This window comes from Gossypium hirsutum, chromosome D06 (assembly GCF_007990345.1).
Source record: "Gossypium hirsutum isolate 1008001.06 chromosome D06, Gossypium_hirsutum_v2.1, whole genome shotgun sequence".
NCBI lineage: Eukaryota > Viridiplantae > Streptophyta > Magnoliopsida > Malvales > Malvaceae > Gossypium > Gossypium hirsutum.
The window spans coordinates 26,770,772-26,784,706 of record NC_053442.1 but is presented as its reverse complement, the minus strand read 5'-3'; the positions used below and the strand labels follow the sequence as shown (position 1 = coordinate 26,784,706).

Here is a 13,935-nt window from a genome sequence, read left to right as displayed (position 1 = left end):
TAATATTCCCTTGAAATTTTTAATTTAGTTATTCTAAAATTTCTCATTAATTTTTCAGATTTGGTTGAACTCTATTTAAAAAGAAAAAAATTAATTAACCCCGCAACCAGTCAAAAAACAAAACATGTGTAAAACTAAAACTAGAAGAGATGGCTGGCAGCAGCTTATATGATTGATTTGGAGTTTGCGTATTGGTTTCAAACATGGAAGTTGATTTTAAGTAAACAATTGCAAGTTGCAGTGCAAGCAGGTCGGGTTGATCCTTCTCTGCTGGTCAACCAAAGAAAATTCAAGTGATTGATTCAAATGGAAACCTATGCATGTATACGTACGTATGTATGTATTCCAAGCAGTAAGTTCCCTCATATTTTAATTACATCGTATTCCTTACTCCTTCGCCTTCCTTTTTTCCTTTGCTTTCGCAAATGGAAATTTGACAACACACACGCCGGGGCACATCTATTAAAGTAACTCCCCCCGATTTTAATCACTCCTCTCTTTCTTCTTTGGATATGGTAAGTAAATAAACAGCTTTAAATTTGGTTGATTTTCCTTCCAAGTTTCACCTTCTTTACCCATATTTGTTCGTTTCTTTATGAACGACTCCTTTTTTCCCAATACCCAATTCAGACTTTGGTTACAGTTTAGGTACGAAGCTTATTCTGATTGTTTTCTTTAGTCCCCCCCCCCCATTTTGTAAATCATTTTCATGATCTCATATTAGAGCGAATAGAATTATGGCATCAAAGTTAAACAATTTTATTTGCTTTTTTATTTTCAGTTTACGAGCAATAGAAACAATAACCATCTACAGTTTTAATCTGGGTAATGACTTCATCACTCTGTTAGGAGATCATTTACATGCTATTGCAGGCATCCGATTAAGTTGATTGTTTTTAAGCTTATAAACTTAATCCACAACTTAAAATCCCTTGATTGCTATGATGCGTTTGTTTTGTGGCATTTAGATTTTCTATCCCTATGAATTCATCTTACAGTTTTCTTCTACGATATGCAGCATTTTAGTTGGCAGGTTGATTGTACTTGTTTGATGCTTTGAAGCTATTGTTGGTTGATTGTTGTCATACAAGGAAGGTGAGTGCCATGTGCTTGTAGATTATCTTGCAAACTGTGTCTCTATGGCGTTCAAACCTTTTTATGAAAGAAACCTCCAATCCCCTACTTCTTACATTGAGGGTGTTGTGGTGAATACCAATTGGGATGATGTGATTTGCCCGATATGTTTGGATGTCCCCCACAATGGTGTACTCCTCCAATGCACATCTTACGAGAAAGGTTGCCGTCCTTTTGTTTGTGACACAGACCACTTGCATTCAAATTGTTTGGATCGATTCAAAAATGCGAATGGGATGTCATGCCCTTCAACATCTCATACAATTTCTACAACAACAAGCATTCAGCTAACAGTATCTGAAGACGACTGCAAGCCTGCTTGCCCCTTATGTAGAGGGGAAGTCACCGGATGGTTTGTTGTTGATAAGGCTCGTCTACTTCTAGATAAGAAGAAGCGTTTTTGTGAGGAGGAGCAGTGCTCATTCGCAGGCACCTACTCAGACCTACAGAAGCATGCTCAGTTAGAGCATCCCCATGCACGTCCTTCGAGAATCGATCCTGCTCGGCAGCTTGATTGGGAAAATCTTCAGCAGTCCTCTGAGATAATAGATGTTTTGAGCACTATACATTCAGAAGTCCCACGTGGGGTGGTTCTTGGGGACTATGTAATTGAATATGGTGAAGATGAATCTGGAGATGAGTTTGATGACTTCCCCGGTGAGGGCAACTGGTGGACCTCTTGTATTTTATATCAGGTGTTTGATAACTTGAGGATTTCTAGAAATAGAAGGAGACCAAGAGTGACCGATTCTAGAAGGGGAAATCGTCGATCTAGTTATGCTTCGTCAAATTCTGATGAGGGTTCAGTGGCTTCTGTAGAATATGCAGAATATAGAGTAGATGAGACTGATGATGAGTTTGTAAGCAGAAGTGCCCCCTTCCGAGGTAGCTTTGGCTACCGGAGGTCAGTAATGTTTTCTTTGTTCTATTCACCTCTAGCTTTACTTATTGTCTTCCTAACTAAAGTTTTTCATGAGCATCACATAAGAAAATGCGTTACATTAGCCGCAGATGTCGAAAAGCGTTGCATAGCCCATGGTATTTATTGGATTTCTGCCTAGACAGTTATATGTGAAATCATTTGTCTCCCTGAAGATAATCATAAAGACAGTTTTTTAGATAATTAATGATATTTGGCCTGCATTAGAACAGCTTCTGCGGTTAGCCATGGTATCTAAAGAGAAGTTCGGAATGAAACAAATTTGTGATGCAACTAGTACCATAAATGATAGAATTTGTTTCAGCTTCATAATTGTGCATGGTGTAGCTGCATGCTATGTAAACTAGCTTGATTTTTCATGCATCATTGCTGTTGGCTACTGAGCGATAGGTCCACATTATATGTTGTAGATTTCTTTCTTCTTCAACATCATCGTCCATGAGTAAAAGTGAGCAGTGAAAGCTATAGAAGTCGACGCAACGCAGTTGTTATGTTGACATGCCTAGCTTGTTAGGGTTACGCAACCTCAGTATCTAGTTTCATGATTTTATTTTCCTCGGAAGTTTAATTTCTGGTTTTTCATGATTTTACAGTTCACCAAGACGTCGCTCCCGCTTTTATGACAATTGAAGCGAAGCGTTAATCGTGTAGAAGTGGAAAGCAAATTAGACACATTGGTGCAGGGCCAGCAGATAGTTTTAGATTTGAAAACATGTGAAAAGAATATATGATTGAACTTCTTATGGTTGTGGTTAGATTTGAATTTCAAAGAAGTGGAATTTAAAGTTAAATTATTCGTATATGGTTGATAATTGCCAGTTGAGAAGTCGCCATCATAGTTTTTTATTTCTCATACAGTCATACTGTTATATTAATATGCCTGAAAATGACTTTTTGTTGTTACATAGTGTTTGGTATCCACATTTCTCTTACGATTTTCCATTTGTAGATACTTTTTTTTTCTTCTTCTTTGGCTCAAATAAAAAAAAAAAAAACTCTCACATATGGTCTAAGAATGCTTCTTTATTTAAATGTTTGTTATACTTAAGTGGAAGATGTTAGGAAGAAAAACTAAACACTTGTAAGATATGTGAGCCATAAATGGATATAAAAATTGTTTCCTTTGGCTCCCTATCATTAGAAATAAATTTTGTAGATGCCAATTTTTTATTATATGGTTTGTAGTGTCTTTTAAGTTGGATCGATCAATTAGATTGGAACTACTCGAGTATTGAACTTGAATAATGAACTATTTGAAACTATTTGAATTGGGTTAAAAAATTAATTATTTTTATTTTCTAATGTTTTTCATTTTATGATTTTTTTAATGATTTATTTGATTAAATGAGATAAACTGGTCGGACCAATCAATTTGAAAATTGATGATCTGTTCAATTTGACCAAAACTTTACTGATTTATTTGACTGTTATGGTTTATTTCATTCCCACTCGTGTAGTAAATAAAAATGTGATACCAATTGCTGATGCCTAAATATTAGGCTTGATTAAGTTGTTATTGCTGCCGGATATTGTAGGTGAAGCAATGGACATGGCCAAGTACATGAAAACGCATCCTCCATGTCCAATTTTTAAAGATGAAACATGATACATATTCATATTTTTTTAGAAAGTCTATTAACGAAAACTAATCTTTTTAGGGCCGAACATAAAATTTTTGTCTGAAAATGCAATGTTGCTGGTAATTTGTGTTTCTTTCAGTCATTGAGCAAAGCTTTTGTATGCACCGCATCGTCAGATTTTGATTATGCAATCAATAATAATTAGGAGCAAGTACAACATAAAAGGCCAAGCCCATTAAAAACCAAAAGTTTTGGGGGCAACCGATAATAACGGGACTAAAACAGGCGACAGTTTCGATCCCTTTCTTTCAGGTAGGTTGATATATAGAAAAAGAAAAAGCATGGGCATGGGAATGGCCTTGGGTCAGTAAGTTGCGAGTGCGAGTGCAAGTACAGAAGAATGGATTCCGCAATAGCCCAGAAAACGTGGGAGTTAGAGAACAATATACTAGCAGTGGAAGCGCCTAACCCTTCATCCGACTTCATATTTTACTACGACGAGGTGGCTCAAGCCATGTCCCTCAAAGCCAAGCCTTGGGGCAATGATCCCCACTTTTTCAAACGCGTTAAGATCTCCGCCCTCGCTCTCCTCAAGATGGTCATCCACGCCCGCTCTGGTGGCACCATTGAGGTCATGGGCCTCATGCAAGGCAAGACCGGTGGCGATGCCATCATTGTCATGGACGCCTTTGCTTTGCCTGTTGAAGGCACAGAAACCAGGGTCAATGCTCAGGCCGATGCCTACGAGTATATGGTCGATTATTCCCAGACCAACAAGCAGGTCCTCCTTTCTTTTTAACATTTGTTGTCAGTCATACCCTGTAATGAAAATCATACATGCATGATAACATGTTGTCTGTCTTACATATGAAAATGGTTTCTGTTGGTTCATAGGCTGGTCGATTAGAGAATGTTGTTGGATGGTACCATTCTCATCCAGGGTACGGTTGCTGGCTCTCTGGAATCGATGTTTCAACCCAAATGCTTAACCAGCAATTTCAGGAACCTTTCCTGGCGGTTGTAATTGATCCAACCAGGACTGTTTCTGCTGGAAAAGTCGACATTGGTGCTTTCAGGACATACCCTGAAGGTTATAAACCTACTGATGATCCCATCTCAGAGTACCAAACCATTCCTCTCAACAAAATCGAAGACTTTGGCGTCCACTGTAAACAGGTCGTTATCATATAATCTTTCACTTTTAATTTTCTTTTCCTGGACTGCTCCTCCTCTCACTTACTATGTCTTTTTTCTTGCAGTATTATGCTTTGAATATCACTTATTTCAAGTCCTCTCTTGATTGTCATCTCTTGGATTTGTTATGGAACAAGTACTGGGTCAATACCCTTTCTTCTTCACCTCTTCTTGGCAATGGAGATTATGTTGCTGGACAACTTTCAGATTTAGGTATTTCTTTCTTGTGCACATAGTATATGCACATGAAATTGTGACCAACTTTGTTGTTTATTTCCATCAGCTGAAAAGCTGGAGCAAGCAGAGAATCATTTGACACATTCTCGTATTGGTCCCCTGGGGACCTCTCGAAAGAAGGTCGGTATTATCTTTGTCATTTCTACGTTCTCTCAATCTATTTCAAGGACAAATGACTAAATATACAATGTCAGATACCAGGAAGAATCACATCTTGGTAAGATTACGAGAGATAGTTCAAAGATAACAGTAGAGCAAGCCCATGGTTTAATGTCACAGGTGACTGAGTTGTTTCAGATTCAAAGAAATAGCACGCCATAAATTGATTCTCAATTTTATGTTATATATGATCAGGTTATCAAAGACATCCTTTTCAACTCGGTTAGACAGTCAAAATAGGTGTGTGGTGAGGCTATCAGCCAAAGATGAAATGATTACAGCTTGAGAGACCCATTTTTAACAAGAAAAAAAGGGAAATTGATTGCAGGCTGAATAGCTTCGTAAATCCTTAGTTGTGGTGGTCATCTTGGAACTAAGCTTTTTCATTCTTGGACTTTTTTTATTTTTTTCTTAAGTAGGTTTCATGAATATGTTGAAATCTTAGAATTGATTTCTCTGACTCTTCTGTGCTTTGCTAATGCTTTTTAATTAGAATTTTTTTTCAAACCACCAATTATTTCTTCTTGCAATTTTACTTCTTTAATAAAAAGAAAAGTGAAAAGTACTAACATCATCTACCAAAGAGCTCATATATGATTTGGTACATGAGGTTGATTTCAATGTTCAATTTTGTATTTATTTTTTTTTAATTAAATACCTGAATTTAACTTTAATGTTTAATTTGATATCTGAATTTTTCTTTTTCTAATGAAGTACATATGTTTTGTTTTTACTAAAACAAACATGCTGATTAATCTAAATACTAAACTAACTCTCTTCTTTTTGTTTGTTTGGTGAAAGTTTAAGCCAATAAAAAGAAAGACAATGACATGTATGTTAGTAGCAAATATTCCCTCAAAATCTGTGTTCGCATCTTTCTTCCCTTCCTTTATTTCAGTGGCTCAAATCAAATGAAATGGGCGTTCCAAGAAAAAGAAGAAGCTTTTGAATAAGTTAAAGAAAATATACGGTGAGAGTGTTGAATGAATTATAATTGTAGAGAGCAATAGGAATAGCCACTAGTGGAGTGCAGTGGTACTTTTGTAAGGAAGTGGCAGTGGGAATAAAGTGGGGTATTAATATTATTAACAACATATCTGCTGCACTGCCATCATCACCCCCCCCTTCTTTCCTTTTATTTCTTACCTTCCAACTTTGAGGGTAGAGTTAGATTCTATTTTATTGTATCTATTAAAAAATAAATAAGTTCATTTTATTTTATTATTAAAAAAATAAATAAATTAATCTTTGTATATTAGATAAAAAAATAAGTTGGTTATTTTAATTAAAAATTTCATCATTTATATTATTAAAAGTTAATGTGCATGACAGAATAACTAAACAGTGATATATGGCATGCATTGTGTACTTCATGCTGACGTACTGGAACTAATTTTTAATAGTAGAAATAGATGAATTTTTTAACAAAAGACTAATTTACTATTTGATCTAATATATAAAAACTAATTTATCGATTTTTTAAATAAAAAGAATAGAATACAATTTAACTTTTAGTAAAAAGATCACTATGATAATTTTATCCTATTTTTCTTCTTTTCGTTACTTTACTGTATCAAATCAAATGAAATTAAAAGTGTGTTAAAATGCAAGAGATACTTTGGTGCTCCCTAAATGAGGCCTAAGATGCTGAGAAATCATGGTCTAAGACTAATCTCTATAGCCTAATTTTTAATTAATAGTAATTTGACTGCTTTTTTCACTAATTAATTAGTATGGCAAGGACCATTGCCTTGTGGTCACCACCACATTAGTTAGTGCTCTATCTATCACTATATACTACACACACTTTTATTAAAACGAAATTTCAACTACTAAATATTGGACCTGCAGAAACGAGGTTATGCCATTACAAAATTCTCACTATTTCTTGGATTAATATATTATTTTATACTTAAATTTAATTTTAATGTTCAATTTAGTATTTGATACCTAAATTTAATTTCAATATTCAATTTTGTATCAAAACCAAATTGCATCATATGATTAGATAAATGTTTAACACGTGTACCCTAATAAAAAATACATAAGTACTTAATTCAGACGTACAAAAAATTCTAATACAAATTAAACATTGAAGCCAAATTTAAATATTTAACTGAGACAAAAAAAAACCCTCAAATATCAAAATAAACATTAAAACTATACTTAAATACTATATTAAAAAAAAACTTAACTATTCAATTAAATATTAAAACTAAATTAAAGTAGTTAATTTTACTTTCTTAAAGGTCGAGTATACAAAAGGAAACTATTGTTTTAATGGGCACGAAAATTAAAGGTAAACATATATACATTTATTGAAATGTCAAAAATAATTTAAATACATGGATGCGGACATACGCTGCCAAATAGGCAATAGGACGGTTTGACTTTTTATATGCAACCTATGCCCTTCAAATCAATTCCATGAAAATGAAATTAAATAATTTTTTTAAATAATTTCCATACCCAATTTCAAATTAAAAGGTTATATAAAAAAATAGCCCTAAGCTTATGACACGACAAACATTTACTCTTTTAATTATGGGATAAATTTTAAAATTATATATGAATTTTGGTCTGATGTATAATTTTATATATGAACTTTAGTTTTGTGCAATTTTAAACATGAAATTTTGATTAGATCTAATTCTCACAAATTATTAACACAATTATTGACATACCATCATTTTATGTTTATATATTGCATACACAAATAATTATATTTACCCAACATAAAAATGATTTGATGTATTTATTTCTTTAAATGTTTATAATTAAATAAAAATTAAAGTTTCATATATACATTTTGAGCTACAATCAAAGTTTCATGTGTATAATTGTACCAAATTAAAGTTGATGTATCAAAATTACACATTGAATTAAAGTTCATGTATGATTTTGAGATTTGTCCCTTTAATCACTTTGATCATAACCCCTTTTTTTTGTAAAAAAAAATCACATTGACCCTCAACGTTAAAATTTAGTCAAATTATTTTTTATATGGAAAAATCAATTGGATTGTTAAAATTTTAACAACACTGATATGGTAATACATGTGGCAATCTATGTATACTTCATAAAAATATTCTATAAAAAATCAACTAATTTAAAAAAAAAGGTGATAAAAATGTTTAAAAAATTATCCATGTCAACAATAAAGTACACGTGTACTACCACATGAGCTACACGTCAATGTCATTAGAATTTTAAAAATTCAATTAAAATTTGAGAGTTGATAAAAGATTAAAAGTGAAATGAGTAATTGTTTAAAAAGTATAATGAGATTACATCATTTTAACAAATGCATGTGCTTATGTATATGTAATGGAAAAACTGCCAAAGATTTGGAAGAGGAGAAGACCGAATACGTTATGTTCTATTTTATTTATTTTATTAATAATTCAGTTAGGGATTGAAACTTATGTACATGTTTGTGTGATGGAAATGCAAACTACTGTAACGGAGATTTAACGTCAGGGTCAGGCTAGCTGGTCAAATAAATCAAGCAGAATAATTTTGAAAAATGAACCTTTTACATCAACACAAAAAGTTCACACAATGTGTTCTACTTTATGCCTGCTTTATTTTACTTCTTTTTATTTTGTTATACAATTTCTTTTTATTTTTAATAAATTTAAATATGATTGTAGAGGTTGAGAGACTTAGAAGTAATGGAATTGAATTGGGTGGAGAAAAATGTTGATCCGAGTCTATATGAGCCAATTGAAGCGAATTAAAAAATAATTTAATTGATTTTTTTGACTTTGGGTAAGGGTAAGATAGGGTAAAATAGAGAGTTGGTTAAGCCGGCGGATGTGGGAAATTAGGGTCTGTCTGGATCTCCATTGCTTTCAGCTTGGTCCCGCCATCTTTTGAAGGTCACCTCAATTAGCCTTTTAGTACTTTTCATATCTCTTCCACCACAGAAGGATTTTTCAGATTACTATTGCAAAAAAGCCCAAATTCCACGTCTTTTTATTTATTTATTTGGGTATCATTCAACGGTGGAAATGGGAATGGGTGGTTGTGGGATTGAAAGAACAAAGCAAACATTTAAGAAAATAATGTTTTTTTTTAGATTTTCAATAATTATATTAAATTAAGAATTAAATTCTTTATTCAAAAAATTCAAACTACCAACCACTCCCGGATTCATATCCATGTAATGGTAAATGGAAAATGGTGTCTTCAAATCACATGTGAACACCTTTGAGGGAGTGCACAAATTTTCCTTCTTCCTTTACTTTTCCTTAGTGTTAAAGACAATAATAAAATTGGGCAACATTGATTTGACCCTACTACCGCTGGAAACAAGGAATTGGTTTGGGTTTTCCTGAATTTCATTACGTGAGAGTCAAATAAAATGCATATTTCATACAGTTAATTTACTTCCTCAAGTAATATTTAAATAGGGTACGGACATTAAAAAATTTCAACATTTTCTCTCTACCTGTCCCCCTTTTTCTTTTTTATTGATAAATTTTATCATTTTCAACTTCACCTTTGTTTCGTACAAATATTCGGTAGAAGAAATGTACTTGCAAATGACTAAATTACAAGTACCCACAAACAATTAAAGCCTATTACTTAATCCTTTTCAATTTTTTATTTTATTTTTTAAAATTAATTTTTTAATTAAGTAGTTACAAATTAAAAATCAATTTAATATCAGTTTAATTTAATCCAATCATCTTAATAATCAATCTGATATGTCACGGATACGTTGCGGGGGGTACATTGGAAGACAAAAGCAGGAGACGGGCGGAAACTTCCTAGGTGAGGGTGAGGGTGGGACTCGGCCACCACAAATTGCATGCAACCCTTTTGACAAAGTGATGTTGTGGGCATATGGGAGAGAACCTAACCTAGTGTTATTAATTGGAAAGATTTTCCATTTACTTTCCTTCCTTTCATGCCCACCCCCGCCCCCTCGCGTAGGCTGCACGCTCCCCCTCTCCACCCAAACAAAACTTTGGTTTTTCTTCAAAATCAGAAATTTGATTTCATCAATTATTACCAACACTAGGAAAAATATCATTGTACAAAGTGCAAGAATATTTTGGACCATAAGGTGAGGCCATGTGGTGTCCCCAAATTCCCAAAACGTCAAGCAATAAAAATCAACCCTTTTTTTTTTCTCAAAAACACACCCACGATATCTAATCCTCATTTTTAAAAAAAAAATTTATTTAAGTCTTCACAATATCATTATTGTATTCAAAGACGGAGCCATGTGGAAGGTACAAGCTTTTCTTCTCTTTAATTAAATGGGTCCTTTGCATTTTTAATCCTTATTTGAAATTAACAAATCAATTGAGTTATTTTTAGTTTTGGCCAAATGAAGGAAAATACATTTTTGGCCCTACATACACACACACACACGCAAAATTGCTTTTACCCCTCCAAAATTTTTAAATTCCATTTTATCCTCTTAACACAAAATTCATGGATTCATCTTTGATAGTATAAATCAGGTCCTTCAATCAACGGTCAATTATGTGTTAAATGTCAATTTAAATCTAACTTAAAGCATATTTAAAATACATAGATTAAGTTGTAAATATGTGCATGTCTGTTGCATGGTTAATTTATATCTAACATGTTAAGAAAAACAATTTCAATAACATTTAGGAGGGTTATTTTTTTTAACATATCAAATCCAAGTTTTCTATATAGTAGTTACAAATATGTTTACAATTTAACCTGCATGTTTTAAATATGCTCTATATCAAATTTGTGATCACATTTATCGCCCTAGCTAGTGGCTTAACTAACAAAAGGACCTAATTTTACACACATGTTTATAATTTGATCCATATGTTTTAAATATTCTCTTGTTGGGATCTGATCCCCTTAATGTAGTGATTTCATCAGTAATGCTTATAATATTTTCAAATCGATTGATTAATAAAATTCAATTGTCGAAATTATTATTTTTATATGTTTATCCTATTAGGATCTAATGTCCTTAGTATAGTGATTTCGTCTATGTACTTGTAATTTTTTAAACAAATTGGTTTATCAAAAATCTATTATTGTCATTAATATCTTTTATATGTTTATTCTCTCTACTTAACTAGAAACTAAAGCTTTTCACATAAAATAGAATTTATTTTCAAAATAATTGTTCACTATTTTCTGATAGAATAATGACTCTCAAAGTTGTGTGTATAAATTTTTATTAAACCAAGTTTTTCACATAAAATAAAATTTATTCTCAAACTATAACCAACTTTGAGATCCCGATTTTCTATCGAATAGATTGATTAATAAAATTCAATTATGTTCACTTGGTTCATTTTGTTTGAGCCACACTCAAAGCAATTTGGGGGTCAAGGATAGCAAAGAAGATCGTTTGATAGAAAACTAAGATGTACTTAAAGCACCTATTATAAAGCACAAACACAATTCGATTAAGGTTTATTACTATAGATATCACAATGCTCAGTTTAAAGTTTTAAGAAAAAATTTAAACTTCTGTATTGCTTAAAAACATTGTTTTCTAAACCTATTTTTCTAACATGTCCTCAACAGAGTTTTTTTATTTTTTTGCATGAAAAGCAAAATGATAATAATACGTAAGGTTTAACTAATATTAAGTTGCGCCATGTGGTCGGATTGTGATGCAAAAGGTTGTTGCAAAAATAGGTTTAGAAAAATAATGTTTTTAGGCACAACAAAAGTTTTGCTTAAAATCAAGCCCTTGTGATATATATAGTAATAAACTTTTAACTGAAAATATACCAGTGTTTTGTATGAAAGCGATCAAGGTCAATTCCCGACTTTCAACTGATCAATCTTCTTCGCTATCTTTGAACCCGAATTGCTTTGAGTGTGGGCCCAAACAAACTGAAACAACACATAGAATAAAAACTTTATTTAACTATCAATAGTAATGTTAATTCTCTCTATAAACTAACATTACGAGTATTCCTGCAAAAAATAGAATTTATTTTTAAATATAAATTACCACTATTTTTCGAAAAAATATCGATGCTCAAAAGTGTATGTAAATAGGTTAACTCGTAGTTCCTATTTATAAAGACACGATACACAAGTTTTATTTGAATAAAGTATAATTAAATAATAATATTTTAATAGAAAATAAAATGTTCCAGTAGAATTGGTACACAAGGGTTGGCAACATCCCTTAAATACCATCATTTGCCACCCTTATCAAATAATCAGGCCTTATTGGGTCTTTCATGTATTAGTTACAATTAATGTGTTATCCAGACTTTATCCAACACTTATAATTTATCCAACCTAATAAATATTTTTTATTACCAAAAATATTATTTATTTCATTTAATTAACTAACTTAACTAAATTAATTTCTCAATTAAATTATTTTTTAATCCAATTCTGATTTTGTTAAAGTCACAACAACTTTACTGTATTAGAATCTACGAGAAAATTAACTTAATTATCTTATTCAACAAATTTATGCTAACTAATTAATTTAATTCTTAATTTGAACATCAATTATTTAATTACAAATCAATTAAATAACAATTTAAAAAAATAATTTAATTTCTAAGTCATCTTTTGTACTTATTGAGAAAAACACATTCACTGCGGATAGCGGTACATATAATCTATTTCTCTTACTTATTGATTTGTCATATTTTGACGTGTCAAATTAGGCTCATCATTACACTTGACAAGTTTCTTTTCGAGCAATTTAAATGTTTTCCTCATGTTTTTACTTAGTTTTTGGTTTTGGCTTTAGTAAATGAAATGTTGTGTTTTTACTACTTTTAAGACCCGAAATGACCAAACACGCCATCAAGGACCTAATTGTGGGTTGAGTATTGTAGGATTCATCGGAGGCCCAATTGTGAGTGAAAATATTACCTAAAAGATGGGTATCGCGACATCAGAGCTTGAAAATTGTGATACTTTGGACAATGCTGAATTGAAGAGGACTGAGACACTTCACAGTGATATCATGATATCAAAGCATGGGTATCACAACATCCAACTCCCAAGGAATCCCCCAAGTCAAGACTGATGAGGATATCATGATACCAGACTATAAGCATTGTAATATCCCTGACGAAGCAGACAAAAAATGACTACAGGGGGTGGTCTTTATCCAACATGTCCCCCAAACAAAATTAGATGTCTAGGGGCAATTTGGTCCAAAATTTTGGGTTGTAATAAGATATTAAAAGCCACTTTTGGCTGAGAACAAAGGAGTAGTGTAGTGTAGATAGAGCTTTTAGCTTAGGGTTTCTTTTATCTTCTAGTTTAGGTTTAGGGTAGTTTTTGTAACAACCCATTTTCAGTGGTGTCAGGGAAAGTAGTTTTGGGACCACGATTCTGATGAGTGAGCTAATATTGTGATGTTTATTTAATGTCTGTAGGATTACATTAAAGTCATATTAACTTTTCGCTTAGAAATTTTGAAATTTAGATGGTTAATTAACTAAAAATGATTAAATCGTAAAGTTTCAAAGGTTGATCTCTATTAGTGAAGGGTATTAAGTTAATTAAAATGCATGTTTGAGTGGCCTTATAAGGCAAATAGACCATCACATATTTGAGTGGATGGTTATGGGCTAGTGGTTGTCAAATTTCATGTGTTAGTTAAGGGTATATATGTAATTGAGCAATTAAAAATATAAACAAAAGAAAAATAAACACTAAGTTTCTCCTTCCTTGGATTTCTTTTGCCGAAATTGG

General features: G+C 32.2%; 2 protein-coding genes across 7 annotated transcripts; both read left to right on the top strand.

Moving 5' to 3' along the window:
- Window positions 1-107: 107 nt before the first annotated feature.
- LOC107902014 (uncharacterized) lies at window positions 108-2,865 on the top strand. 5 transcript variants are annotated; one of them, XM_016828225.2, is made up of 4 exons: window positions 375-648; window positions 782-825; window positions 1,019-2,038; window positions 2,668-2,865. In XM_016828225.2, exons 3-4 carry the CDS (start codon window positions 1,140-1,142, stop codon window positions 2,702-2,704), a joined length of 936 nt encoding a protein of 311 aa, XP_016683714.2. In that variant the 5' UTR covers window positions 375-648; window positions 782-825; window positions 1,019-1,139; the 3' UTR covers window positions 2,705-2,865. The 5 variants fall into 5 exon arrangements, with proteins under 5 accessions (XP_040951378.1, XP_040951379.1, XP_016683712.2 ...); XM_041095444.1 differs by lacking the exons at window positions 375-648; window positions 782-825 and adding an exon at window positions 108-336; XM_041095445.1 differs by lacking the exons at window positions 375-648; window positions 782-825 and adding an exon at window positions 177-352.
- Window positions 2,866-3,946: 1,081 nt separating this feature from the next.
- Window positions 3,947-5,754, top strand: LOC107902015 (COP9 signalosome complex subunit 5b). Of its 2 annotated transcripts, none has more exons than XR_001685551.2 (6): window positions 3,947-4,435; window positions 4,549-4,830; window positions 4,914-5,061; window positions 5,132-5,205; window positions 5,280-5,364; window positions 5,440-5,754. XR_001685551.2 is itself a non-coding variant. In XM_016828227.2 (6 exons), exons 1-6 carry the CDS (start codon window positions 4,055-4,057, stop codon window positions 5,482-5,484), a joined length of 1,008 nt encoding a protein of 335 aa, XP_016683716.1. In that variant the 5' UTR covers window positions 3,950-4,054; the 3' UTR covers window positions 5,485-5,754. The 2 variants fall into 2 exon arrangements, 1 of the variants encoding a protein (XP_016683716.1); XM_016828227.2 differs by having other exon boundaries at window positions 3,950-4,435; window positions 5,287-5,364.
- The last annotated feature ends 8,181 nt before the right edge of the window (window positions 5,755-13,935 follow it).

What these genes read in the sequence shown, in the direction of transcription:
- LOC107902015 (XM_016828227.2), top strand. Translation starts at nt 4,055, where the DNA reads ATGGATTCCGCAATAGCCCAGAAAACGTGGGAGTTAGAGAACAATATA. An exon ending in ATTCCCAGACCAACAAGCAG is followed by an intron (nt 4,436 to 4,548) that starts GTCCTCCTTTCT and finishes GTTGGTTCATAG; the next exon opens with GCTGGTCGATTAGAGAATGT. An exon ending in TTGGCGTCCACTGTAAACAG is followed by an intron (nt 4,831 to 4,913) that starts GTCGTTATCATA and finishes TTTTTCTTGCAG; the next exon opens with TATTATGCTTTGAATATCAC.
- LOC107902014 (XM_041095444.1), top strand. Translation starts at nt 1,140, where the DNA reads ATGGCGTTCAAACCTTTTTATGAAAGAAACCTCCAATCCCCTACTTCT. An exon ending in GGTAGCTTTGGCTACCGGAG is followed by an intron (nt 2,039 to 2,667) that starts GTCAGTAATGTT and finishes ATGATTTTACAG; the next exon opens with TTCACCAAGACGTCGCTCCC.